The 27,992-nt window shown below is 36.7% G+C and overlaps 1 protein-coding gene across 4 annotated transcripts; it reads left to right on the forward strand.

Moving 5' to 3' along the window:
- NCAPG (non-SMC condensin I complex subunit G) lies at positions 1-27,874 on the forward strand. Of its 4 annotated transcripts, none has more exons than XR_005256653.1 (22): positions 1-207; positions 799-1,008; positions 1,900-2,128; positions 3,397-3,542; positions 4,512-4,596; positions 7,822-8,014; positions 9,497-9,646; positions 11,809-11,949; positions 12,958-13,081; positions 13,715-13,804; positions 13,958-14,137; positions 14,586-14,696; positions 15,243-15,362; positions 16,760-16,996; positions 17,325-17,506; positions 20,164-20,338; positions 20,780-20,941; positions 21,764-21,935; positions 22,978-23,064; positions 23,506-23,581; positions 24,482-26,442; positions 26,995-27,874. XR_005256653.1 is itself a non-coding variant. In XM_038134426.1 (22 exons), exons 1-21 carry the CDS (start codon positions 97-99, stop codon positions 24,606-24,608), a joined length of 3,108 nt encoding a protein of 1,035 aa, XP_037990354.1. In that variant the 5' UTR covers positions 1-96; the 3' UTR covers positions 24,609-24,641; positions 25,400-27,874. The 4 variants fall into 4 exon arrangements, 3 of the variants coding, with proteins under 3 accessions (XP_037990354.1, XP_037990353.1, XP_037990355.1); XM_038134426.1 differs by having other exon boundaries at positions 24,482-24,641; positions 25,400-27,874; XM_038134425.1 differs by having other exon boundaries at positions 24,482-27,874.
- The last annotated feature ends 118 nt before the right edge of the window (positions 27,875-27,992 follow it).

The following is a 27,992-nucleotide window of genomic DNA, read 5'->3' on the forward strand; positions in this document are numbered from 1 at the left end:
CCGCGCGCGGTTTGAAGCTGCGCGCGCGGACGCTGCGACCGTTGGTGGCGCGCGCGCGGGGCTGCGAGGGGTCGGTGCCGCCGCCGCCGCTCGGCCATGGGCGCCAAAAAGAAACTGCTGCAGGTCCAGGAAGCCTTTCAGCTGGCCCAGAAGCCTCACCAGAACCACGCGAAGCTCGTGGTGGCTCTGAAGAGCACTTATGCTCAGGTACGGCTGCCCTCGGGCGGCCCGGCGCGGCGGGAGCTGAGGGCCCCGGCGGCTGCTCCTCCGGTCCCCCGGGGGGCAGGGGCCGCCTCCGCAGCGTTCCCCTAAAGCGATCACCGGTGTTCCTAAGGAGAGCCCGCACCTTGAAAACAAGCAAACAAACAAAAAGAACCCCAGCCCTCCCCCAAAAATCCCGCCCAAATGCCGCAAAACCTGCGGCTGAACTGTTCTGCCCAGTTGTCTCCGGTGAGAGCTGCCCGCAGGTGCCGGCGGTGCCGCGGGAAGGTGTTTGGATGGCCGAGGTGTGGGTGTGACGCGGGATATAATGGACAGGGTGTTGATTGTCATCCTGAAACTGTCGGCCAGGTGGAACCCCCGGTTTTAATGTGCCCGCTGTGGAGTTACAGCAAAATACTCACTGAGGAGGGCACGGCAGCGGGTGTGCCCCGACCGCTAGCTGCAGCCCTTTAAAAATTTAAATTCAATTGGAAGCTGTCAATTGTAAGCCCACTTACTTTATTTTTCTGTGGTACAGCTTTGAAAGATGAACCGGATAGTTATCTTTTGTTGTGGTTTGATTTTTTTTTTTCCCAGTTGGATGATAAAGAAGGCTTTAATGAAAAATTCATTCACTTCCTCAAGTATGCTATGATAATCTACAGGCGGGAACCAGCGGTGGAACGAGTGATCAATTTTGCAGCTAGATTTGTTACTTCATTCTATCAGACGGAGAAAGAAGATGGTAGTGAGGAGGGAGAAGAAGATAATTTACTTCTGAATTATGTGTTTAAATTTCTGCTTGAGGTACAGCTAACATTTATTCTTAAATGTCTTAACATTTCTAACATCGAAAATGGAAACTTTTTGCAGTGGGGAAAACTTGCTGATACTTGACAATACTTACAAATTAGAACTTAAAAAGTGAAAGCAAAACAAAGCTAGTGCTTGACAAGTAACACCATCCCCATTCCCCCAACACAAAAAGATCCGCCACATCACACACAATAATCCAACAACTGGATTTCAAAATTTGAGCCTTTGAGAAACATGAAAGCTCTCCTGTACGGCTATCAGATATGTCACTATAGGCTTTGTTATAGGTGCATTTATAAGCATGAAATTGTGGAAATGTGGTGGAAATTAATTGATACTCTTCCTTTGGTAACAAAAATATTAAAAGATCTTCTATACAACTGTGGTTGGCATGTGTATTATTCCTTTCTGCTTACTGCAAGTGTCACATAGAAAGATGAACAGTTGCAACAGCGTGAACACACAAATAGAATTACATTTTCCTAAACTATTGATTTGCCATGGAAAGATTATGGATCAGGCCTAAGGTAACTAATCATAATTGCTAATGCCTTTTTTTTCTTCTAATGTTTTGTGGAGGCAGAGCAGTAAGCTGGCTAATGCACTGCAGGCTGCATGCAGTGGTCAGCGTGCTCCTTCCTTTGTGAAGGCACTGCTGATTTTCTGCAGTCACTGGTCCAGGCAGTGGGCTGTAATTGCTTTTCAGTTCTGTGACTTCTTGAGATTAAAAGTAAAATTAAATTGGAAAAGCTTTTGAAACATAGAAGTGCATATTTCATTTCTTCTGTAGAATATTAGGCTATTAGATGTGCATATTAATAGCCTTATGTTGGAAATGAGAAAAGTGTGATTATAAAAATACCTCTTTTTTCTTTCCCTAAGTCTCACAATGCCAACAGCCATGCAGTTAGGTTTCGAACCTGTCAGCTTGTTAACAAGATTTTGGGAAATATGCCAGAGAATGCTGAGATTGATGATGACTTATTTGATAAAATTAATGAAGCTATGCTGATTAGACTTAAAGATAAGTTTCCAAGTGTGAGAATTCAAGCTGTCTTGGCCCTGTCAAGACTTCAAGATCCTAAGGATGTAGACTGCCCTGTTGTTAATAGTAAGTAGTATTGGTCTTTCTCTTTTGTCTAATTTACATTACTTTAAAGTATTTCAAAGCTGCTTTTTTTATTTTTTGAGCATTGAATAAATGGATGTTTGAGGGTATTCTTGTAATAATTCATAAACTTTGAAACTCTTTGCTAGAGGAGATGGAAGATGCAAGTGTTATGTGTGTTCAAGGGAAAAAGACAACTGTTAGGAGAGACCTGCCAGACAGTCATACTGGGCTCAGGCTGCTTTGAACTGAATGTAGAAGTAGGCTTGTGAAAATGTGTTGTATACTAGAGTGGAGGTATGATACATGTTTGTTCAGTTCTTCCCTCTAAGCACCCTTTGGTGCTATTAATTGAATTAGTACAAAACTCTCAGAAGAGTAGAGATGATAGAGGAAAAGTATTGTCTCAGATTGTGATCACTTTTCTAGAAGAGATGAGCATCTGTGCAAGGCAGGGATCTTGATGATGTTTGAGTGTTTCTTTGTGTATTGTATGATTCTTGACTAAGTTTCCATTTCCTTTGCCTCGAGGTAGACAAAGTGTAAGTTTGTACCAGCAGAGCTGGTATGTAAATTGTGCCCTGATTGCCTTTTGTGCAGAATTACTTAATTGGGGTTTTCTGTTGTTAAGGTAGCTTCTTCTAAATTTTATTTTCTATGTGTTGTTTATAGGTTACTTATTTAGGAGCACATAAATTTCATAGTAAATCATTTTCTCACAGAGCAAGGTGAATTTGTGTTTACTATGATTAAACTAAATTTATAGTTGCTTTGAATTTTGAATAAGGTTCAAGAATATAATAATAGAGCATGAGTAATGTGAGGGATTTACTGTAAGAGTTTTGGTAGGCTTAATGGAGATTGCAATTTTCCATTTATAGGAAAATTTGAGGATCTACTTCAAAAGATAATGAAAAGGTATAACTAGTGAATAGAGGTCTTAAAGAGCCAATATTTGGATTTTTTTTTTTCTGCTAGTAAATGACAAAGTGTCTATTCATGGGTCGGATCTAGAGCAGCAATTTTTTGATTTATTAACTGAAGATCTGACTTATGATAATGAACATAATTTCTTTTGACATATCTCAGCATGTAGTTACTATAAAATCTTGGGGCTGTGACCCTGAACTGATTCCTAAATTATCAGCTCTGCAGGGGTAGGAGAGGGGTTTTGGTAACAGCTGCTGATTTTTATTTTTTTTTTAAGTATTTTCTGTTTTTCTAGGTTTCAAACTCATATGCAAGCATTATTATGACTATTTTATTTTCAGTTTACAGCACATTGCTTGAAAATGATTCCAACTCAGATGTGAGACGTGCCGTGCTGTCATGTATCGCTCCTTCAGAAAGGACTCTGCCAATAATTGTAGGCCGCACCATGGATGTAAAGGAGGCTGTCAGAAAGCTGGCATATGAAGTAAATTGGATCACTTACCATTCAAAGGCTGACTTAGGAAAATCATTTCAAGCCTTTTTCCTAAGTCAGCCATTTCAAAGGCTGACTTAAGACAAAGGCTTGAAATCTTTTATTATATTTCACTTACCACTAAGAACAGTTAAATAATTTGTTTTCGTTTATCAAAATTTTCAGGGGGGGTGATATGATAGAAGTTTTCTAGTTAAAATTGCTGAACTTGACTGTCGAACTCGCTTGATAGAAATTATTTGTGTGGTAGAATTTGTCTGTTGAAGATCACGTAGTAACAGCATAAATTGTGTATGCAGTCTATTGTTTTGTCTCTATGCATTTTCTGTTGGCTTTGAAGCAAATTTGCTTCTGTGTTATTACACAGTGGATGTTAGGACCACAGCAGTAGTAAAAATGGCATGGTTTTGGTATTGCAATTTTGGGAAGTATCAGCTGTTAATCATGTTTACATGCAGAGGTGAAAAAGCACGCTAACATGTCTGTTTCTTATGCAGGCATCTTACGGGAGATCTTGAAACAAAAGGTTCAATTTTTTCACATAGAACCATCTTCTGCTTATTTTATCTTAGGTTAGATTGGTTTTTTCAACTGAATCTCTGTGTTAGTAGGCTTGTTAAGGAAGGTACTAAGTTGTGTGATTTATTGTAGCTATTCATTACCCTGGGCACTTTAAAGAGAGAGGATAGTTTTCATGTCCAGGTGTTGCATTCAAGCAGAGCTGATGAGCTTCTAAGCCATGTTAATTTTATTGTTCATTTTACTTTACATTTTCTTCCATGCACAAGGATCTGATAGTTAATTGTTGGTACAGTGCTGCTGGTGTAGGTATTAGAAGTTTCTATTGATTTAGGATTTATGTGGATAGTTAAAACTCTAAGTGTAAAGCCATAGGTAGGTAATGGGATCGTTTGTTATCATATGTGGAAATGTATTTTAATGTCTTAATATTTTTTTAAGGTTTTGGCAGAAAAAGTTCACATGAGAGCTTTGACAATAGCACAGAGAGTTAAATTGTTGCAACAAGGACTTAATGACAGATCTGGTAAGAAATCATAGGTTTCTTAATATCTTGATACTAATGTTTAAGAGGGAATACTTTCTCACGTGTTGGGGTGGCGTATGCAAAGCTGTGATGGCAATAATGAGGAGCTCAAAGGGAGTAATGGAGTAATAAGGTACCAGGAAGTGTTTAGACACATGAAACCTGCTTGCTGCTTTGTTTTTCCAGGCCCCTTATAGTGAGCAAACCAGAAAAGAATTGCACTTTCAAAAAACCTGAAAGCCAGTGAGCTTTAAAATGGGACCAAATGCTATTAAAATTTTAAAAAGTAATTAAACACAGAATTAGAAAAGTGTAATTAATTTGGTGTATTCGGAAATGTTACATTACAAATATTTTTGTAACTAATGAATGTATTAAAGAATTTAAATGTGAACATTAATACCAGCTTGAAAATATTTTCTATGTGCTTTCAGAGAGAAATCTTCTCAGCTGGTTATTTTTTTGTTTAACTAACTTGAATTTTTTTTAATGAATCTTTGACCCTTGTACATTTCACCATGGGGCATCTTTATTCTTTTTAATGTCATTTGTACTGTATCACTCTATAGAAAGAGCTATTCAGAATGTACCCATAATTGTGTGTGGTGGTGGTGCCAAAAGACCAAAACATCACCTGCATCTGAGCTAGACAATTTTGGCCTGCCTACATAGAACACCCTTTTGGTTTTTTTGTTTCCCTCAACAGCAGCAATTGTATGCCTGAATTTCACATGAATAGAAGCTACCAGTTTTACTGAGTGCTGATGTGTAATCACTGATTACACTGATGTGTAGTCCCCCTGTTTTGATTGGAAAGCCTGCACTTAGTTGAATTTTACTGTGAGAGTTTCCCTTGCTGAATGATGTGCCGCTTGGGAATTGTGAGAATTATGATCTTTGTGGATATTCACTTACAAAACAAGACTGAAGTACTGGGAACTAGAGCTCTCTGAGGTGTGTCATGCATGCATGTGTTTTTATTGATCTGCTATTACTTTTGGCAAGCTGGGGATCATATTCTGTTCTTGACAGGAAAGGAAGAGACAATCAGCTGAGCCCTTTTTTATGTTGTGTAGAACTACACTTAAAATGACCACCTCCTTCTGTATAACAGGTTTTAGTCACTTTGCCCCACCTATCCTGAGTTGATCTGTAGTAGCCTGCAGAAGTTTGCCATGTTCTGTTTCTGAAGTCCCGCACTGAAAAACCCATGTTCTGAATTACTGTTTCGTATTGATACACTAGTTTTCTGTTTTATCTACTAGCTGCTGCTTGTCTGCTGGTTGCCACCACTCCCCCAGTAATCCTTGGTCTTGAGAGAGACTTCCTAGGATGAATGCATTTCTCTTAGTAATCTTTCCAAACTGAGGGGGAAACTACTTTCCCTAACTTTTCACGTAATCCTTCACTTGTCAGGAAGAAGTATTTGTTGTATTCCTTTAAAGAAAAAGTACAGCCTTTCTATGTGACCTATTTTTTGGTGACATTGATGTGTTCAACATAAGTGTCGTCTTTTATGATTCAGGACAGATACTTTCTTAGTGTCTGTCTCTTCCTTAGGATGATGTCACATCCCAGCTGTTCAGGACTTTTTCTTGACATCTAGAATCACAGGGCATGTAACATCTGCCAGAGTATGTAGTTTGACTGATACCATAAGTTCCTTGCCAGGTAGGATAGGTTGTATTCCAAATTGGCTATTCTGTATTGCAAATCCTGTAACCCTGAATATATATATCTTTATTGAATTTGCTTATCTGGGTAACTCTTGAGCTTTCAAGGTACCTACATTGAAATTTTGGATGTTTTTCTATATTGACTTCAGAACAAGGGCTTATAATTAGATAAAGGTGTAGAATACGTAATCCACATTCTGCTTAGTTATGCTTTTCAGGGTGAGTTCAGCTCTCATTGTACTGTATTCTACTAGGTTATGCTTTTCGCCTTCTTGGAGAGGTATCTTATCCTTGGGACTGTAGTTTAGCTTTTTCAAGGCCTTTTTACAGTTCTTTTTGGACTCTGAACTATATTTAAATGCTGCATTTATTATCATGAGTTACATCTAAGAGGAAAGATGAATGTTGTCAGTGTGTGTGGATTTTGTTTCCCTTATACTGGATATTGTTTTCGGAAAGAGCCTAAGAGCAAAATTGTTTTAGTCCCTAATATTTATGTTTTTACCTCCACCAGACTCTTAGCCTTTCAACTTCCCTGCTTAAGTCTGGGTGAATACATTAAAGATGTATACATTCTGGATGTTCCCATAAATATTTTTTCATTGATTAATAGTACTCTGTTGATCCAGGGATTGTTTTGTGTGGCAGTGGTGAGTAGGGAGTTAAAGTATCATATGTAAACTTCATAATCCATTCACATAATAGAAATAGTATGAGAATTCTGTATGTCAATTCATGTGTGGTATCCTGCCTCCAAAAGTGGCCAGTTCCTGAAACAGAGCAAGTATGTAACAGTGCTTACCCAGAATGTTTGGGACTGGAGCATCTCTGATACAAGGACAGGCTCAGGGAGCTGGGCCTGTTCAGCCACGGGACAACTGGGAAGGGACCTCATCCCTGTCTGTCAGTATCTGAAGGGAGGGTGCCAGGAGGATGGAGCCAGGCTCTGCTCAGCACTGCCAGGCAATAGGAAAAGACACAACAAGCAGAGACTGATGCACACAGTGTTCTGCCTGAACACGAGGAAGAATTTCTGCACTGTGCAGGTGACCTTGCACTGGAACAGGTTGCCCAGAGAGGTTGTGCAGTCCCCCACACTGGAGATATTCAAGAAGTGTCTGGATGCAGCCCTGTGCCATGTGTTCTGGGATGGCCCTTCCTAATAAGGGAGATTGGACTAGATGATCCAGTGTGGTCCCTCCCAGTCTTACCTATTCTGTGATTCTGATTTTGAATATTTCTTCTACAGGAGTTTGTGGTTTGTAGGTTTTCTGGTTTGAGATGCTGTCTTTAAATGTAAAAGGTTTTTGGATACAGGTTTTTTTTAATTTCCTGTGAGGGGAAAAATTACATTGCCTCAAGAAAAGGGTGTGCCCTAGGTAGTTCTTGCTCAACAGGGTTTTTCTTTATTTAAGGTAATGTTAAGTTTAACTGTATAATAACTTCTTTTGCAAAAAGACTTCTATAGAAAAATGGTTTGTGAAAGTATGTTTAAAATTTGATATTTTTAAAACTTTGTTTTAAACTGTTTGTATTCCTTTATTATTAGATGCTGTTAAGGAGGTAATGAAGAAGAAGCTACTTCAAGCCTGGTTACAATTCACTGAAGGGGATGTTTTAGAATTGCTTCATAGACTGGATGTAGAAAACTGCCCAGAAGTGGCCATCCCAGTACTAAATGCTATGTTTTCATTATCTCCACTTCATGACATTGTTCAGAACTGTAAAAACCTTGATAGCAGGTATGCAGAGCATTCTTCATTTCCAAAAGATGAGTATTTTGTATGAGAATATAGAACTAAATTCCTTTTAACCTCTTAAGACACTGGCATATTTCCGCTGTAAGAAAGTTATTTCACTATTACTGATACTTTTTAAAGCCAGACAGGCCCACATCTATAGCATCTATAGCTACTGATTTCAAAACATCTGTCATGCTACTAACCAGAATGCAAGGCACTTCATATGATACTGTGCTTTTCCTCCCATAATACAGAGTAAGATCTTGCTATTGCTTTTTATTCAGTGACAATTTGTCACTCAATTTTATAATCTGAGATTAGACTCCTACCACTCTTCAAAATCATTTCATTCTTATTGGTCTGACTTTTATCCTGAGCAAAATGAAGCTTCCATTCTGAAAAACTGGGCTGAGAATTTTTTAAGTACCAGATCTGTTACTCTAATGACATTTTGAAAAGTAAGTCAAATGACTCAGTTTGTAATGAAGCTTACATTAATTTAATTTATGGAAAACACTAGGATTGTTTTTGTATGAAGTTTCTGAGTACAGCTTGAATGACAGAGTATCAGAATGATAAATGGCTAGAGTTCTTAAGTCTGTGATTTCTGTTTGTTAAATTTATTTTTAAATAAAGCCCTGTCAGATTAATGAGAACCTGTCAAATGATCAGTTTTTATCTACATGTTGCCTTGGGTGTTTTCGGCTGTTTTTTTTGTTTGTTTTGTATGTGAGCAATCTAAAGCAAAACCAAAATTGTTGATAGTTTACAAGTAAAATGGGATTCAAGGGAATAGAAAGTACCACCACAGTGATACTGTCTTTTCTGTTTTGAGGTAGAATTAATGCACAACTTAATGTTCTGCTTCGAAAACAAAGATTAACTGCCATGTTTGGCATGAAAAATACTGTGAATCTGATAAGGAGTAGAGGTCTCATGATGGATGATCTGTGTATGATGGCAGATGGATGATGAGCTTACAGAGTTGCTGAGAAAAAGTTGTATTAGATTTTGCATTTGACATACTATGATTGCTACTCCACTGTTGTCTCAAGATCTTGTATTAAGAATGGAAGAAACGATTCATAGAAGCTGAAAAATATTTTAATGCAGGTTTGCATTTCTGTGGATTAATGGTGTTCAGTTTTCCAGACTTGTGCAGCGATAACAATGTTTCAAAAAGTACCTGGCTGGTTGCTCTAGGGGGTCTGAAGGGTCGGGCAGAATGTTTCTGCAAACTGGTGTGAACAGCCTTGAGTTAAAATATTGAGAAGGGCAACATAGTGAATGGCTTGTGGAACTCTGTGTCCTCAAGAGAGAGGAAGTTATTTTTCTCAATCTCTAACTGTTTCTGTGGGGAATACCTTTGATGGGGTTTTATTTGCATTTTAGGAAATAATATTTGTTTCTTATTTTCTAATACTTCTGTGTATTAGACTATTTTATTAATCTCTTCATATTGCTTTGTTTATTTTTGTTTAGAAAGCTGATTCCACTGGAGGATTTAACAGCTGAGAATGTGTTATATTGGAGATGTCTTTGTGAATATTTAAAATCAAAAGGTGAAGAAGGTGAAGTTTTACTAGAACAAGTGTTGCCAGAACCAGCTATATACGCAGATTATTTATTGAGGTACATTGCATTTAAAAATAAATCTCTTACCACTGAAGTAGATTTTTTTTTAAAATTAGAGAATATTTTTTATTCAAGTGTTCAGGTATCCTTCAAACCCAAAATTGTGCTTGAACAGGGATTTTAGCTTTTCTTTGCTTTTTTGAAAAGATTTTTGAGAGTATTTTTAGAGCTTGCAGAAACTGACACTTCTTCCATTGTTGTCATTTGTGAAGATAAAGTAAAATTTTGCTGTTGTCCCTAAGAGAACCATTTTTTAATTGAAACTTCCCTTCTCTTTTGCCTGCTTAGGCAGGCATGCTTTCTAAAAACTTAGGTTTGAAGGCAGTGACAGAGCTGGAAAATGAGCCAGTTACAGAACAGTTACTTAACTGGAGGGTGGAAATTAATGTTTTGTTCAGGCAATGTTTTTACTCAAGTGAAGAATGGCAATTTTTTTTTTTATTGATGGGGTATTTGTTTGCGTGTTTTGTTTGTTTTTTTGTTTTGTTTTGTTTTGTTTGTTTGGGGTTTTTTGTTTTTTGGTTTTTTTTCCTTCATGGGATTCTTTAGTCTTAACATAAATTTTGAAGAGAATTTGCTTCTGAGCATGGATAATGCTGGGAAATCTTAACTGAGGTGTTGTACCGGTAAAACAGGTACCTTCCTGAAATGATAATAAATCAGGTCTGCTGAAAAATGCATTGTATTGATGGATGTTTCCAATTAAAAATATGCATGTTCTTTTCTCACTGTACTGGGTGTAGTATATTGGTAGTGATTACAGAAGTCATTGCTACTTTTCAGTATGGAATGTGTTAACATGTTTCATAAACATTTAATAAAAGAAGCATCTGTGCTTCCTTAGTTTTGAAATGTATATCCAGTCTGGTGGGTATAAATTTATTCATTCATTATTCATTTTACAGTCCATGAAACATTTATTTTCCAAAGAATCTGTTCTTTCAGAGAACATTTGTTCGGTTTTCATCCAATGTTACTCAAAGTGCCTTCAGTTTGATTACTCTTCAGGGTGAGGCTAAAATTAATCAGGTTTACTAGTAATTGTTTATGGTATCAACTGTTAAACTCCTCATTGTTGAGCTGTAAGATTTTCAGTTCTGAATCTTCTGGGGTACAGTGTCCAATTGTGCAGTGCACTGTGAGGGTGTTGGTTAGGAAGAGCAGGAACATGCAGGTCATTGGGAATTCAGAAAAAAGCAGGATTGTGAGCTGCATTTCCATATGCACTGTTACCTGGTGCAGGTGATGTTATTATTAAGCGATCAGAAACAATTTTCATTTCAGATCTTCTTAAATAGTAGTTACGTGTGAAGTTTTTTGTCCTAAATTTGAAGAAAATGTAAAAGTTTACTAAAAATAGCAAGTTGTTACTGAAAAGTAACTACAAAGCTGAGGTAGAAAAAACCATCTTTTTCACAGCTCATGTCAATATTTGATTTTGTGATATTGCATTTTGTATGTGATGTTTCACTTCAGATTTTCTAAACATGCTTAACTCTCACTGATAGATAAAATTGTGATAAAAAATACAATTGAGTCTAGAAAAATAAAGAAATGGAACAAACTGATAACACTTTCCATGCTATATGGCTGAATGTGTCTGATAACAGATTATTATTCTATGATGACATATTTAATCAGATTAAGAAGTCACTGTACACTTCCATTATTTTCTTGTATTTTGTCTTGTAGGCAATATAACATTTCTGAACTTGTAAAAGATACATATTGTACCTACATATACAGACAATAGTAAGAAAAATGGTATATCTGTACATTTGCTCCTAAGATGTTACCTTTATGCATTTTTACAGAACTGAAATCACATGTACATTACCTGACATTTTATGTTTCTTTTTGTATTACATTCACAAGAGGGATTTTTTTAAAATGAAGTGCATTATTTTGAAACTGTACATTATTTGGTATAAATAACTTCCTGAAAAATAATCTATGAAAAGAACACAATCATTAATTTTTAAGGTTTGTACCTAACATAACCACTTGTTTTTAGAGGACAAGAATGTGGTGGGATTTTTTTATTGGGGTGGGGCAGGAGTGGATATTTGGATTTGTTTAGAGTGCATTTATTTATTACTTATTTATTACTGTCCAACAGTGAATCTGAATGTAATTATATCTGTTCTGTTTGGATTCAGTTATCTTCAAAATATGCCAATTCTCAGTGAAGAACAAAAAGAAGACTTTAATTGTTTTGAAAACCTGATGACAAAAGAATTCATAGGCCAGCAACTGATTCTAATCATAGGCTGTATGGATACCATGGAGGAGGGAGGAAGGTAAACTTAAGTATCAAGTTTGTGTTACTAAGCTTAAGACAGTCATGCCTGAGGACAGGTATAGAACCTCTGCTTGGAAAAGAACCTGATTACATAGACAAAATACAGTTCTAATGCTAGCTGGAATAGAAAGCAGTCTCCTTAGTGGAATTGGTCCCAACATTGTGCCAAATATTGTCTGCTTACTTCTATGGAAAAGTAAGTTCTGGTTCTGATTCAGCATTGTTAGGGGAGATGAATTAAGTTGTTTTCATAAAGTATTTTTTAGATTATGAAATTACAAAACTGCTCATTTGGAGCATAGTATATAAAAAATAAAGGGAGAAAAACGTGTTGCTTCACAACAGATGACTGCAAGTAGCCTGTTTGTTTCTTGTGTGTTTAACCTATAATCTGCTAAGGCCTAAAAGGCTACAAATATCTTTGATGGCAGGCTAAATTGTGTTAGCTGAGTCATTCTTAGAATTTGAACAGCCTTTTGGTGTGAAGTAAGAAGAGCGAATGAATTGGAAAATTCATACCATCTCAGGCATTTTGTGAAAACTTGCAGTTATGATAGTATAAACACAGCAGTAATTTCAAACTCTCAGCGGAATGTGTAAATGTATGCCAGACTGGCAGGATAGTTTAAGTTGTATTTTTCTTTTATTTTTTTTCTTTTTTTTTTTTTTTTATTTTAGTTTTCAGTCAGATAATTTTCATGAAAACATTCTGCAGTATTTATACTGACTGTTTCTGATGGTATGACTTTTCTTTGGACAGTAGAGACGTATGATTAAAAAATTCAGCATTTTCTAATCAAGAGAAAACAGGCAAAACCAGTAAATGACAAACATTGCTAAGTAAGAAGATATATTTGGCAGTTAAAGTAGCTATGGATAAAAGTTTCATACTGTATTATAAAAATCTTCATCACAATATCTCCAAGTTGGTGGGATAGTAATTCTTATGTCTTCCATTTTCTTGAATAAGCAATCATTGTTTGCTTTTTTTTTCTCTCTAATCCAGAAAGCATCTGCTAGTTATTTTACAAAAGATTCTCATTTTACCTTCAACTTCAGCAGCACTTATACCTCTCCTTGTTGAAAGATTGCTCAGTATTGTTAAGGATGAGGACAGAAGGATTCAAATTGTAAGTAATTGTAAAAGCTTGTTTTCTAGTCTCTGTCTTCCCCATAAATCAAACAGCCTTTTTGAAGCATTGCAAAAGAAATACCAGTATTCAAAAATATTTTCTCCTTCCCTCTTGGGTTTTTTTTGTCTTGTTGGGGTGGGTTTTTTGTTGTTGTTGTTGTTTTTTTATAGCTGCATTTTGTGGTTATCTAGAGACCTTTATGTTTAAAGATGTGGCTGGTGTAGTAAATGCAGTGCTCAGACTAGGAAAGTGTTACACTTCAGTAGCCTGTTCCAGAATACTTTATTGCATTAGATGCAAAGTGTTTTGACAAAAGCATTCAAAGTGAGGATGATGTAGATTTCCAGGTTTCATATTTCTCTTCCCTCTTGTTAACTCAGATAGGTGCTTAAGGTCTTCTTGTTCCTTGCTTAGCCAGCTGGATGGGAAAAAATGGGATTGAAATGTGCTCATGGTAACATTATGTGTTTTCAAATTGAGGATTATTTACAGGGAACAAGTTGCTAAGAGAAACTTCATGGATGTGGAATACTTTATCAGAAAGATAATATTTTAAATTTGGAGAAGTTAAATGCTTAGTATATATCTGAACTGCAATTAATGGCACTAATATACTGTTTGTAACAATAGATTGCAGAAATTATCTCAGAAGTTCGTGAGCCGATTGTTGCAATTGACCAGCCTATTGATGCTGCTGAAATAAGAAAGCGGGAGCTTAAGGTGAGCAGATTTTACTTAATAAGAAAAATATTTTTTTAAGCTTAATCATCCGGAGTTTACATAGTAGGTTAATGTTGGCTACTGTCAATAGGGTATCACTGGCTAATGCCACAGAGGTTACTATGTTAATTTTCTTTTTACTTTGTATTTCAGCTGGCTGAAATAAAAGTGAAACTTTTTGAAGCAAAACAAGCTTTGGAAGAATGCATTACTCTTCAGGATTTTAATAAAGCATCAGAATTAAAAGAGAAAATAACTGAGTTGGAACACACAAAAAATGATCTGATAAAAACAGCAGAGCAAGCTGAAATTAAAGAAATGCGTGTGGAGAAGGTCTCTTCCCTTCCTGTATTCCTAAGTGCTGGTTATGTTTTAAAATTTATTCTTAATTTTAAAAGAAAGTGTAGTTTTGCCTTGTCTCAAATACATTTAAAAAATTGAAATCAAACATTTACAGTATTAGTATTCTTCTTCTGCAATTATAGAAGCCAATAGTATGCTCTATCAAAAGATAAATTGTATACAGCTGATGGTATGCTCTAGAGAAAAGTAATTGCAGTCTTGTTCTTACTCTTTTTACTCTTAACTAAGTGAAAACATAAAAACCAATTTATTTTAATCATAGCTTATAGACAGATGATGATTAATATTCTTGCATAACACGTGTAGTGGACAGGAAAAGTTTGTTTGGGTAGGGATAAATTGATTAATAGCCCCATTCTTATCATAGGCATCATTTGTATTAATAATGTTTTTCTCTTTTCCCTGACCAACTTTGAAGAATGATCCTGAAACACTGTTGAAGTGTTTGATGATGTGCTATGAGGTTCTGAAGATCATGTCTCTTTCTAAAGGAATTAGTCCAACCATTAATGAAATCATTCAATCTCTGGTATGTAGGAATACAAAATAACTTGAACTCCTTAGTAAATGCAAAAATATTACCTGATGCCATTGCATTGTTCATACTGTATCTAGTCTGTTTTTTCTTTTGTGTGGATTTTTTACAATTGTCTTCTCAAAACAATTTCAAGTAGATCAAAGTAGCATCTGTACTTCATAACTTGGAACTGGATATTGTTTCTCTGCAAGAATATTAATGTCTTTTATGAAGAAATGTGTAGGCTTGTTGTTGTGATGGGTTTTTTGTTTCCCACAGTGATCAACTCAATTTTGTTTGAAAACAAACATTTATTAAAAACAAACACAAAGCAAAGCACTCATGTGACTTTTGGCATTATTTTGTTGCTGATTTCAAACCACATATTCAATCTGCTTCTGTTTATATCTAGATAAACAGAGTATTTGGTAGTTGCCCTTTTCCAATACTGTATCAAAATAAATTCTTTCTAATTTCAGGGTAAGCATATTTTAGTAGTCAGAGTTTTATTTTCAGTTTATGTATTTTGTCTGTAAAGTTTAATATTATTGTTTTCAGATACTTCCAGGTGTAACTAATGTCCACCCAGCTGTGAGAAATATGGCAGTTCTGTGTTTGGGTTGCTGTACCCTTCAGAACAAAGAATTTGCCCAACAACAGCTTCCATTGCTGTTACAGGTAAAATATCTGATAAGAAATGAAATTATGGTCTTTGTGACTTAGCAAATAAATCTAGTCTTGTATCTATAACAAGCTATCATACATAGTAATGTTCTTCGAGAACCAGTAATTCCTGATTTTCTGAAGATCTGAAAGTGTGGTTTCCTATAGATTTTTCTGATGTCTGATAAGATTCAGTTTATCTTGGTAGTAGCATGTTTTAACTTTGTAAGGTCACCTGTTATCTTAAAATTTTCTAGGAATTCCTTATCTTTAAGGTCTCACTTTCTCTTCCAAATCTGGATGAAATCTGTCATGTATTTGCTCCTCAATACAGAAAAGAGAAGCTATAGGATTCTCTAAGCTTTCCTTGGGAAACCAAACTAAAAATGCGTCTGATGGTTTTCACACTTCTGTTGCAAACTTCCCTGTGATATTGGGTGTCTGATTTAAATTCTGAATAATTAATATGTTTATATTAAGGATTAAGGAAGAGTTGTTAACTAGAGGATAAAGCAATATTCAAACCAACAAACAATAGCATGGCCAAACATCTGTGGATAATGGAGCATGTTGGATGCTGTAATATCCACAATTCCCATTGTGCTGAATGTTGTGATACCAAGCTAATTATATCAGATATGACAATTGTTCACCCTGGTTTTTGACCCTGGATTTGAGGGAAGTGTGGGTGGCCACTGTGCTTTTCTAAGAGTGTGTTCAGGCAGAGATTGGAGAAATGACAGCAGGAGTGGAATTGATGTGCTTAGCTCAGACATGATAGAGTTGTCAGTCATAGTAGGACAACTTTGGGTTCCCTAAAAAGTAACCTTTACTATTGTTTTTAATTTGGCTTTGAATATGTCACATTTAAAAAAAAAGTTTGTTTGGAGAGGATTTCAGTTACTTAAGTAATTTAAATTTTTAAGTAAGTAATCTTTCTGCAGGTACTAAATCCCACAATCTCTATGTAGGCTGCCATCAGAAGCAAGGTGTTGGGCTAAACAGATGTAGAATCTCTGGGCTAACCCATGATGCATGGTTTTACTTGCATGTAATTTGAACTATAATACATATAGTAACCTATGTAACTTTGACTTTTATTGCTCTTTTGGTCCCTGTTGTCTTTTTACATATTGTGATTTTAATTAAGCTGTACTTTTGTTTAGCTATATTTCTGTAATGCCTAACACTCTGCAGCTACCACAGGCAAACAGACTTTGTTTGTCCAGTGTCTGTTTATGGGTTGAAAAATAAAATTACATCTCACACCTTCCTAAAGTTGGAAAATTGATTCAAGTATTATAAAAAGTTTCCCAAAATAATCAATCTTATTAAAGGAAAAATCTTACTATGCTTAATTTCAAGATTGGTCTGCTGGAAGATGATATATTTATTTTCCTTATTAAACCTAGGTTTTACAAATAGATAACATAAAGATAAAGCTCAGTGCTTTAAAGGCAATCTTCGATCAACTAATGCTGTTTGGAATTGAGCCTTTTAAAACCAGAAGAGGCAATGATTCTCAAAGTGAAAGTGCACACATTAGAACTGAAAATGGTGAGGATGAAAGTGAAGCAGTAGAGGAGGAAGAGGAGAGTGCCACAGTTCACAGCCTTCTGAAGCTTCTTTCTAGCTTCTTAGACAGTGAGGTAAGGAATATTATAAAATTTGCCTAAGTTTTGTTTTAAAATTATTTTTGCAGATGGCTTATCATCCCATTAGGTAGCCTGGGAATATTATGTGATGTGAATTGCAATTAATAGTCTAATATTAAAAATCCTGTCCTAGAAACTGACTACAAGTTTGTCACTGGTACAGGCTAAGATTACCCTTGAGCAGCTTTGCATTCTAATTGCAGGTGGAAATACGTAAATGTAGAGAAGTGATAGTTAAGATAGGATATAGGCTATTACAGTAAAGTATTAGTGAAAAACATTATGGTTGGTGTACTGTGTATATGATGAGCTCTTTCTTCAGTATTCAGAACTGAGGACAGAAGCTGCAGAAGGCCTTGCCAAACTGATGTTCTCTAGAAGGCTGATCAGTGCCAAGCTCCTTTCTCGTCTTGTTTTGCTGTGGTATAATCCCGTGACTGAAGAGGATACTCGGCTCCGACACTGCCTGGGAGTTTTCTTCCCTTTATTTGCTTATGCAAATAGGTAATGCTCTTTGTAATTTGTTATATAACAATATATATTCATCTAGCAGCTTTAGGAACCTTTTTTTGGACTTGCACTAGTAGAAATGGCACAAACACAAGTTAGATTTAGACATCTAATTCAGTCTCCCATGCCTGTTGCTTTTGAAAGTACATAATCTCAACCTGTGACCATTCTGAAGACTTTCCATTAGTGGATTTCCATGTGGCTTCCCATGTTTGGTTTTTTTTCTTTCCTAAGCCTACAATTGAAACTCTTCTCGAAGAGATTGAATAACATTAATTTAAAAATATGTGCTTTACTTATTTATGGTGTTGAGCACTACAGGTAGGCTTTGAAGTGTCACTAAGAAGTAGCTAGCAGGAATGCTTCAAAAGAAGATAATCAGTGCCCAGCAGTTATCAAAGCAGCAGGCTGCTGGGTTGTGGTTTGGGGTTTGGTTTTGAACCAAGGAATACTCCAATTTAAATTCACAGCATATTCAAATCTCCTGTTTATTTTGGTGGTGGACAAAAGAGATAGAGAATTTATGTAAGGGAATAAGAGCTTAAATAGCAATTCTCATCTCCTTTTACCTGCTGCTGAAAGCTTACCTTTCACCAGCTGCTAGTGGTTTTATCGAGTTAGAACAAACTAAGTATTTATCTGCTTTTTTATAGTTAAATTTTAATTTAGGTGTATTATGTTACCTTACCTATTTTTCAAACCAAATTGAATTAAATTTTTGTGGCCTATACGTTGCCACAGTAAGAGGAGTAGTACAAAGGGGAGTTGTCTTGAAGAGGCAAAAAACCCCTAAGCAATGTGGTTTTTGCTGTTGTCAGAAAAAAGCTGAAGAAAAATACTCAGTTTCTTGTAGAATGGGGGTTTTCCTACTCAAATTCTTATGAAAGTAACAGAAAATTTGATTTAACTATGTTTCCAGTATCTCTGATAATGAAGAATGAATTTAAGCTTTTAAAATTGATAATCTTTTATTTGTGAATGTCTTCTGATGCTGTGAATTTCACTCTCCTTTTTTATGAGTTCTAGTGATTGCCCACCTTAGTAGTCCCATGTATTTCCAAGTCATTTGCAAATGAAGCAATTTCTTGTGGCACCTCATAGGTGATCATGTTCTTGAAAAAATACATGATGTATGTGTTAAGCAAAAATCAGAAAAATCTGTGGAGAAAAAAATCCTATGTCTTAGTCTGGCTCATTGATTAGAATCTCTGTTTAGTTAGGAACTTTATTTTCTGTCTCAAAACGTTGTCTGCATCCTGGATCACAAATGGTCGATTTTAAGTTGAGTAATTTCCTTTCTTCAGTGATGTATACTGTATTATTAGATGTGAATTATTAAATACCAGGTGTAATTCAGAACTTGTCTGCAAAGTTGCCATTCAGCAAAGGAGAATTTGGGTAATAAATGAGATTTGGTGGAGGCTCATGCCTAAATTTTATACTGATCTCTCACTGAATTTTAAAATTGCATTTTTTTTCTGGGCGCTGCTGTGTTAATCTTTCCACTTGGTCACAGATATAATCAAGAGGCTTACTTTTTGAAATGAAATATTTGAACTGCAAGAAGAAATTATGATCCTCACTTTTTAAATTATCTGTCATGTCAGAAGGGTGATATGAGATGCTAGAATAGGGACAGTTCTTATTCATGGAATATCTTCTATAGTGTATTAAACTTGCAGGCAGCGTAAGGGGAGAAGCTTTTGCCTTGTGGCTGTGTATTATTAGAGATGTTGGCATTCTTTTTCATTTACAGGGAATAATCTGAATGATACTTCAGTAATGCCTGAGCCAATATAAAGCCTTAAAGCTGCTGAAAGGGAGAGTTCTTGCTTTGGTTCTTTTGTAGCCAGCTGTAGTGCTCAAAAGAGTTTTTTTGTCAGCGGGTTTTGCTCCATAATCCAGCAGCAAATAATCTGCTTTTTTAAAAATTACTTGCTTTCTTGGTTTTCTCCTGTAGTTATTTGGGTTCAAATAGGAAATTAATATAAATATCAGCAAGAGTAAAGGCTTCACTTCAACTGTACCTTGTACTTTTTGACATCTTCCTTGTTAAATTGTTTTGACAAGTCTTGTGGAACCACACTTTTGGACAACTTGCTGCACGACCAAGTGAAACATGATTTTTAGACTTGCTTGGCAGGAGTTATGAACTCTTCTGAGAAAAAATTCATAAGTATTTCTTTCAAAAATCCTGTTAACCACTGCATACTTTTTTTGCCGGGTTTCCTTGCTTTCTTACACAATGAGAAGTACCCCCAAAGAAATATGCTAGCAGAAAGGAGGAATGAGGAGAAAACAAGATTAATCTACGAAAATGAATTAGGGAAATGTATTTATGGAAATTTTTTCTCTTCTCCTTCAAGACAGAACATGTCTTATATCAGTTGGGTTTTCAGTAGTAAGGATGAATATTCAGATTCTTCAGAGGAAGGAAGTGTTACTTAAAACTTGCTTGAAATATAATGTGCTAAAATTTCAAATGGTACTATGAAACAGTTTTGGTATCTTGATCTTGCTGGTTGTTGCTTCCAAGATTGGCTGCTCCCACTTTGCTTTGATTGATGTACCAGGTCAGTGAACTTTCATCATGGAAGAGAAAACTTAATTTTGTCTTGTTATGCTACTAATGTTTGACTTCATTGAAACAGGTCTAACCAGGAGTGCTTTGAAGAAGCTTATCTTCCAACTCTGCAAACACTGTTAAATGCTCCTGCAACATCACCTTTGGCTGAAGTAGATATCAGTAATGTTTCTGAACTGTTAGTGGACCTCACCAGACCAAGTGGACTGAAATGTCAGTCCAAGAAGTCTCACGACTATCAGGTACAATGTGTTAAACTGTAGGAAAGTAGCAGTTGTGTCAAATTAGGAAGTACTCCCCCTTAGTTTACTGCTACCTGTCAGGGCCTCTCTGGAATTCCCAGCATCAGCAGCTGGATTAAATGAGTGCCTGTTCAGGTAATGAAGTCTTTTAGCTTGACACTTTCCTCCCCCTTTTCCTTCCCTTTTCTTCCCTCCGCTATCCCAAGTTTCCCCTCCTTCTTACAATTAAAAAATGTTAGTAGGAACTTGGACATGGCTAATTATTTATATTGTGGAAGATATTTATAAAAATCAGTTGGTGAATGTACTGAAAATAGTGCATTTTAGGAATATGTTTGCTGTGTAAAATTGGCCAACTGTTTAAATCAGATTGTTCTCACTGCTGTCTCTTGTAAATAGTTCCCAGCAAAAATTCTGATACCTAATTTCTTTCCTTTGCAGGAGTTAACAGTGCATGATACTTTAGCCATGAAAATTTGCAATGAAATCCTGGCAGACCCAACTGCACCAGATGTCCGTATTTATGCAAAAGCTTTAAATTCTCTAGAACTCAGTAGTTCTTCTACAGAGAATCTTCTGGTGTTGCTCGATGAGATTCAAGAGGTAGTGCATTAAAAGCATGGTTCTTACTTTTTAAATCATTAGTAGTCTAATATTCTGATACCCCCTAAAAATGGGCCTTTTGTTTACTTTGTCCATATGCCTGGAATTTATCTTCTAACTAGTTTTGAAAATTAATTTTTGAATAATTTACAATAATTTGAGCTGATATAATTGCATAAACTATAGACAGTATAAGCAGCTTGAAACAGTGTGCCTGACTTGATACATTGCAGTACAGTAAGTTCTTTTGATAACTGTGGTGTAGTTATTCTTATAAGTTAAAATAAAATTCAGTATTAAGTCTTGCAGTTTTGCAGCTTATCTTTAGTTAATTATTAACAGCTGAAATTTTACACCTAAACTTATGGTATAATGGGAAGATCATCAGGCAACATGAAAAGGATGCTTGATTTAACATGAAATAGGAAAGGATTACAAGAGTTTTACTTTGGTGCTTTTATTATTATGGAAAAAATTGAAATGTGGAAGTGTGGCACATGAACACAATGGTATATAGAAATAATGGTAAGAATGCTGAATCCACGATGGGCATATCATCCACTGGTAGCTGTACTCTGTGTCCAGTTGCTTTAGTTTTTTTCAGGTTTTCTTTAAAAAAAAAAGAAAAAAAAAAAAAGGTATTTTAGTGCCTAGTATGGATGGGGAGAGTTTTTCTCCTTTTAGCTTGACTGGTCACTTTGTATCACACATTCTATCCTTTGTGCAGTAATTTTACCTAATCTTATTAGTAGGCAAATTTTACAGATAAAAGAAATAGTTGTAAATTTAAGTAGCCTTTAACATTAAATGTCTGCTCTCCAGATAGTGGAAGATAAACCATGTCAAAGAGCTATTGAGAAGATCCATATGAAATTAACCAAGGATCCTAATGTGGGCAAAAACCACTCTGGAAGAACTGAGGAAACAGGTCGCTCTGAAGGGACACAGGAAGGAGACGTCACATTGTCTGAAAATACTGTTCACAATGAAGAAGGTAATTCAGAAGGGGTGTAGCATGTGTGCAATTCAATGAACTGTTTAGATGTTATGAAAATAAGAAATAATAGGATTTGGGAGGCAACTCCAGCTCCCTCATATCACTTGTCCTCCAGCCCCTTCTCCAGCTCCACTGCCCTTCTCCAGACTCACTCCAGCACCTCAGTGTCTTCGTGCAGTGAGGGGCCCAGAAGGGACCATGGGATTTGAGGCGTGGCCTCATCAGAGCTGAGTACAGGGGAATGGTCACTGCCCTGGAGCTGCTGGCCACTCTGGTGCCAGCCAGGATGCCACTGCTGGCTCACGCTCAGCTTGCAGGCATTCAGCTGTTGGAGCTGGTCCCTTGCAATATCCCTTGCAGTGTCCTCAAATGGAAAATCACTCTTCCCATGCTCATGGTCCTCCAATTCAGGGGACTGGGCAGCCTGAGGTCCATCAGTAATATTAAAGAATCAAGCAAATAAAGCACTGAATGGCTCTGCTTTTTTCTCTAGTCCTGCTAGTCAGGTGACTGACCATCTTCAGCAAGTGTTCATCCAGTGTTTTGTTTGGATTTTCTCCTGCTTTTACTGTACTTTCAGAAGTCCTTCTTTGCTATCTCACAAAACACTGACCAGGTTCAACTGTAATTGAACTTTGGCCTTTGGTGCTTTCTCCCCACATGTACGAACCACAGCTCTGTTATCTTCCTGCAAAGCCTGACCTTGCTGTCAGAGATCCTGCAGTTCCTTTTTCCTCTTGAGCTCCCCAAGAGCTCCCTGTTCAGACAAGCTGATCTTCTGTCCTGCTTGCTCAGCTTCCAACACAGTGGAAGGAGCTAAACAGTTGTCAGGAATAGTTTATGTATTGATCTTTGCTGGGGTGGAGTTACAGCTGAGTGACATTCTAAACATCCTGTTAGCTTTATTAGCTAGTTTCTGGTTTAAAGAAAAAGTGAGGTTCAATCGTGTGGCTTTTTCATGTAACAGCAAGAATTTAAGATCCTGGTAGATAATCAAGTTTTAATTTATGAGTTCTGTGTGTGTTATTCTGTTTAACAGAAAATAATAAAGATGCTCTTCACACTCCAGTTAATGAAGTTAAAGAAACTGCAAAATTAAGATCTACAAGAAGCAAAACTGGCAGAGGTACAATGGCTACAATATTAGTTGTTTTTAATAAAATAATTTCATACTAACTTTTTGTGAATGTATAGATGGGAAAGCCATTCATACTCTGTTGCAGATTTACAGTTGTATTTGTTAAAAGATTAAAGTAGTTTGTTCTTTGGAAATTTTTGTGCTGTTAGCCTCTCCCAATAATACAGATTTCAGAATAGGAAAAAGGACTGACTACAGGCTCGCAGATAACCCAGCCACAGCCACTGACAGTAATGCACAGGTATTTCTGGGAGAAGCAGAAAAGTGTGGGGTTTTGGTTGTTGCTTTTTGTGACCATATTCTGTCAATGCAGACTGCATATTTCTATGTTTCAATGCAATATCAAACACCAAAGAAAAGTAGATACAAAACTAGCTTAAGAAAATAAATGGTATCAAGATATGGAAAAAGACTTTTGCTTATACTTAGGACAGCGGAAAGCGGCAGAAGTGAGGTCTGTGAGCCGAAGAAAAACTGGTGCAAGTGTAAAACGTGGTTCTGAAAGGTAAATCCTCATCTCCCCACCATCAAAACCATTGTGCCTGTTCTAGCAAGGAAATGTAATTCAAATGTTTTTCTTTCTCAGACATGTATGTTTTGATATCCTCTGTTCTGAAAGCACTGATAAATATTTAAGGAGAAAAATTTCTTTGAACTGGTACTTTTGAAACAGTGGCAGGTTCTGCCACGGAGCCTGTAATATTTTTTTAACATGCCTTTTGTGTGTTGAGTCAACAGATATTCTAGCTGAAAAAAATTCATATTTTTGGTTTACATTATTGTTCTTCTTCCAGTTAAGTTTTTTTCTGCCTTTTTTAATCTGTTCTGTGGAAGTATAAATTTTTAAAATTTAAATTCTTTTCCCCCCTCACAGTTTTGTTGTTTGTTGTCCAACATGTAGTTGACAAGCATCTAGAAATGACTGAGAAGTGAATGTAGACAATGGATTTCTGTGATCTTGCAGGATAGAAGCATTAAAACAACATTATCTTTGTACTTTTCAGCTGTGTTCTTTGTACTTTTCAGCTGTGTTCAAATCTTTCTTAAGCAAGTAATTCATTTATTGTGGACTTTAATGTGACCAGAGTCAGTCTCTCCCATTTGCCCATTTGATGTGTTTGCTTTGATTCCATCTAATTTTGGGGGAATTTGATTCCATCTAATTTTGCTCATTTTGCAACTCCTTATCACTTGGTTATCTTTACTGATACTGCTACATCACTTGAAAACAGTATTTCAAGTGATAATACTGTATTCAGTATTCTCAAAAAATAAAAAATGTTTAATTGGTAAGAAGTATTTTTGCTCTTTAAGACCATGTTTCAAGTTTTTTCCTATAAAAGCTCTTCAGGTTTTTCAGGTTTTTAATCTTTTTTACCTAACTCTTAAACAATCTATGTTTCAGTTGTGATCGAATTCCAGAACCAGTTCCAGTGTCAAGTTCGAGGCCTCAACGACGAGCAAAAACTTTGGCACTGGAGAAAACCCGAATGAATCTTTCTAGACTGTTAAATGAGGAAACAGATGAGTGAAGACAAGAGAAGAAAGTGCCTTTGTCAACACTGGTAGTTAACATCAGACTTGAAAATAAGATTTTTTTTCTTGCTAGTCATATTTGCTCCTTTTATATGAGTCATTTATAATTCTACATTTCTATATTTTTAAATACTTTTTATTTTTTTCTACAGTTTTTCTTTAATAGATGCTTGCATTTCCTGTATTTCCTGATATAAAGTCCCTCATTCATGTAATAAAAATGGATTAAAATTCAACAAAACTTGGATCTTTTCTCTTTTACTTTATAGAGAAGAATGCATCTTACCTGCGAATAAAAATTGCTGTTGGTGCTAAGTATTCCATAGTCAAAGCTGTTTTGATATTTAACAGTAGCAGAGAGTGGTTGCTTGTGATGGCAGCAGTTTTGACTGTACCTACTTGTACAGCACCTGCTTTCTTCATTTTTATACAGTTTTATACCAGTAAAACCTGGTCAGCAGATGCATGTATCTACTATTCATGTTACTGTAAAATAATTGATCTTTATTGTGAATTCTGCTTCCTGCAGGTGTGTCCACTTAATTAAACAAAGTCAAAGTGGTAAAACCGGGTAACTGATTTTACAAACCATACTGAAAGTCTACTGATGCTGACCTTGTTATGTACAATCAGGGATGTGCTTTTAGAAAAGCACAAAAATATTTGTGGTACAAAATAAGATCTGGTAAGGAAAGGATATTTAAGTACAGAAGGGGAAAAAAATTAAATCTTCTCAGGTCAGTGTTGTGTCTTTTTTCAGTAGTATCCAGTTGTTATTTCTTTGTAGCTCTGAAGTTCAAGATGTAGGAATGGCCAGGAGTTGCAGAGGACAGCAGATGAAGGCGTGATCACAGCAGTCACTGTGGCTGAGCAGGCTCACTCGCCTTGGGAACGCCACGCAGCCGTGTCCGTGTCGCAGTGGGGTCATTTCGGAGCAGTGGCAGCAAACTTGCTCCATTCCTCGACATGCACGTCTCAGCCATGGATGCCAAATGCAGTTTTCCAAGGAACTTGCATTTTGAACTGGTAAATATGCTATAAATGATCTTTGTAATTCTCAGGAAAGACTTAAGGACACAAGTGAAATTTAGTATTCCTAAAGCGTAATGCCTAAACTATTATGCTGTTTCCAAGCTTGCATGTAGGAAACAGAGGGATTGTGTTGCTTTTTATCCTTTGCAGTTTTTGTTGGAAACTTGTCTAACTGCAAAATGCCACGACACACTTTTCTGCTGGCATTTGCTCTATTCAGAAGCTTCTGTAACTGTGATGAGTTAATTCTATAATTTTAATCATAATTTTGAGGTCCTGATCTCCCTCCTTTGGTAACTCTTTAAATCTTCAAATCGTGTTGTAGTATGAGTTTGTGTACTTGCAGCCACTTCAGATCAGAGATGCCCTCTGTCCCCTTGAATGCTGTCTGAACATAGTTGAAATGGGCAAAGTGTGTAGTTGTCTTTCTCAGTTATAAGAGCTTCCTTAGGGCTTTAGTTGTTGGTTTTTTTTTAAATTTAAGTTCAAAGTCTCTCTCATCCTCCCTCTCTTGAGTGGTTTGTTTTTTAAACACTGAGCAACTGGTGCTAATCCACTCTTATTTTTTCTTAAAATGAATTTTGAGGCAAAGCAGGAGCAATAAATATCCATAAAAGCCTCTGGGCATGCCTTCCTGAGTAAGACTTTAGTTTTGCCTTCTTGCTCTTCTGTTGTGCCTTGCCATGCATCCAGGTTCTGTCTCTTGCGTCTCTTGGGAATGCTGGACTGAAAAGCTGAGGTTTCCCTCAAGTCACCTCCCAGTCTGTGGATGCCTGTGCTGCGGATGTGGCTTCACTGGTGTGTGTTAATAGAAAATAGACTTTGTCTAACTAGAGGCCCCTGGGCTGTTGTGGAGCTGGAGTTCCCAGTGGGAGAGGCCAAGGAAGCTGGGCTTGTTGAGACTGTGAATGTTGGAGGATCCCCAGTTACCTGCAAGGAGTCCAGTAAAAAGATAATATAGGGCTCTTTGTGGCCTGTGATGAGAGGATAAAAAAACAATGGGTATAAATTGAAACTCAGACCAGAAGAGAAGGTGAAAAAGGCAGTGAAACAAGTTAAAAACTGCTGGAACAGGTTGCCTGTGCAGGTTCTGTCCTAGAAGTTTTTAAGACAAAGCTAGGTGTGAACTACTCACAGCTGGCTGCCTTTGAGCAGGGTGTACAATTATGGACCTTCCTGATGTCCTTTGTGTTGGACTTACCCTGTGATCCTTTCAGGCCAGATACTTAAGCAGCAACTGGCACTGAATTTCCAGCCCCTCTGGGTACATTGCCTGCCCAATTCCCTGTAAAGGCAAGAGTTTTCTGTGTAATACAAAATTTGATGTGTTTTTGAAAATTACCTTTTCAGGAAGGGTGGCTGCATCATTGCAGGGTGGGACAATCAGATGTGTGCTGTCTCTCAAAGTTCACTATTACTGATGATCGAGGTTTCAGTGTATGCAGCTGGCTTCCTGAGAAAGGCACATGGTAGCAAGAAAACATCCAAAGGTGACAAGGAGCCAAGCTTGGAATTGCAATCTTGCTATGCATTACCCCTTCTAGCTAAAATAACACTGTTTTTTACTTTACTTCTATGTCTTGAAAGTACCTAACTTCCCAGCTTCTTAATTAAGGAATAAAATTTTATTCCTTGAATTTTATTCCTAAAAATATTTAAATTTATTGAAAAACAGCCTCTTTGTTGCTCTGGACCAATTACTGTGTGTCCTTCCTCTTTTGGCTGGCTAAACACAACAGTGTCAAACATGAACTTGAACTTGACTTGATACTAAATAATGGTAAAATAGCAGTGGTCACTCATCAAACTTGGATGCCATGTTTATTCCCACACTAGTTTTTGTTTCTTTAAAGCAATGTTGTGATTCTTGTTTGCTTGTGTGTTCTGTCTCTTCAGCCTATGCACTAAAGCAGCTTCTTTTGAGAACAGGCCTTTGGCTGGTTGCTCTGCAGGCTGAAGGACAGCAGGGGCTGGTGAGCTTGGGTTATGTCTGAAAACTCAAAGGAATAATAATAATAATAATAATTAATAATAATAATCTGTTAACAAAAACCAGGCTTCTGCTTGGAGCTGAGGGAGACATGTCCAAACCAGCGAGGTGCTGGTCTTTACTGGGTCTTTGAAATCAGAAAATCCATGTGCCCCCTCCCACGGGCACACACACAGTTCCAGCTGCCTTGGCTCCAGTGCTTGTGCGACTCCTGTGTCCTGCCTGCCTCCTTACTGACCTTGTGCTTTGGTGGGGCTCCACTGAATTTATCTTCAGTTCCTCTCCCCTGGAAAGTTTAATTCTCCTTTTGGCTTTCTTGCCCCACAGAGTCCACCCGCATGTAACAGCTGAGATACAT

The sequence above is a fragment of the Motacilla alba genome, chromosome 4 (genome assembly GCF_015832195.1).
Source record: "Motacilla alba alba isolate MOTALB_02 chromosome 4, Motacilla_alba_V1.0_pri, whole genome shotgun sequence".
NCBI lineage: Eukaryota > Metazoa > Chordata > Aves > Passeriformes > Motacillidae > Motacilla > Motacilla alba.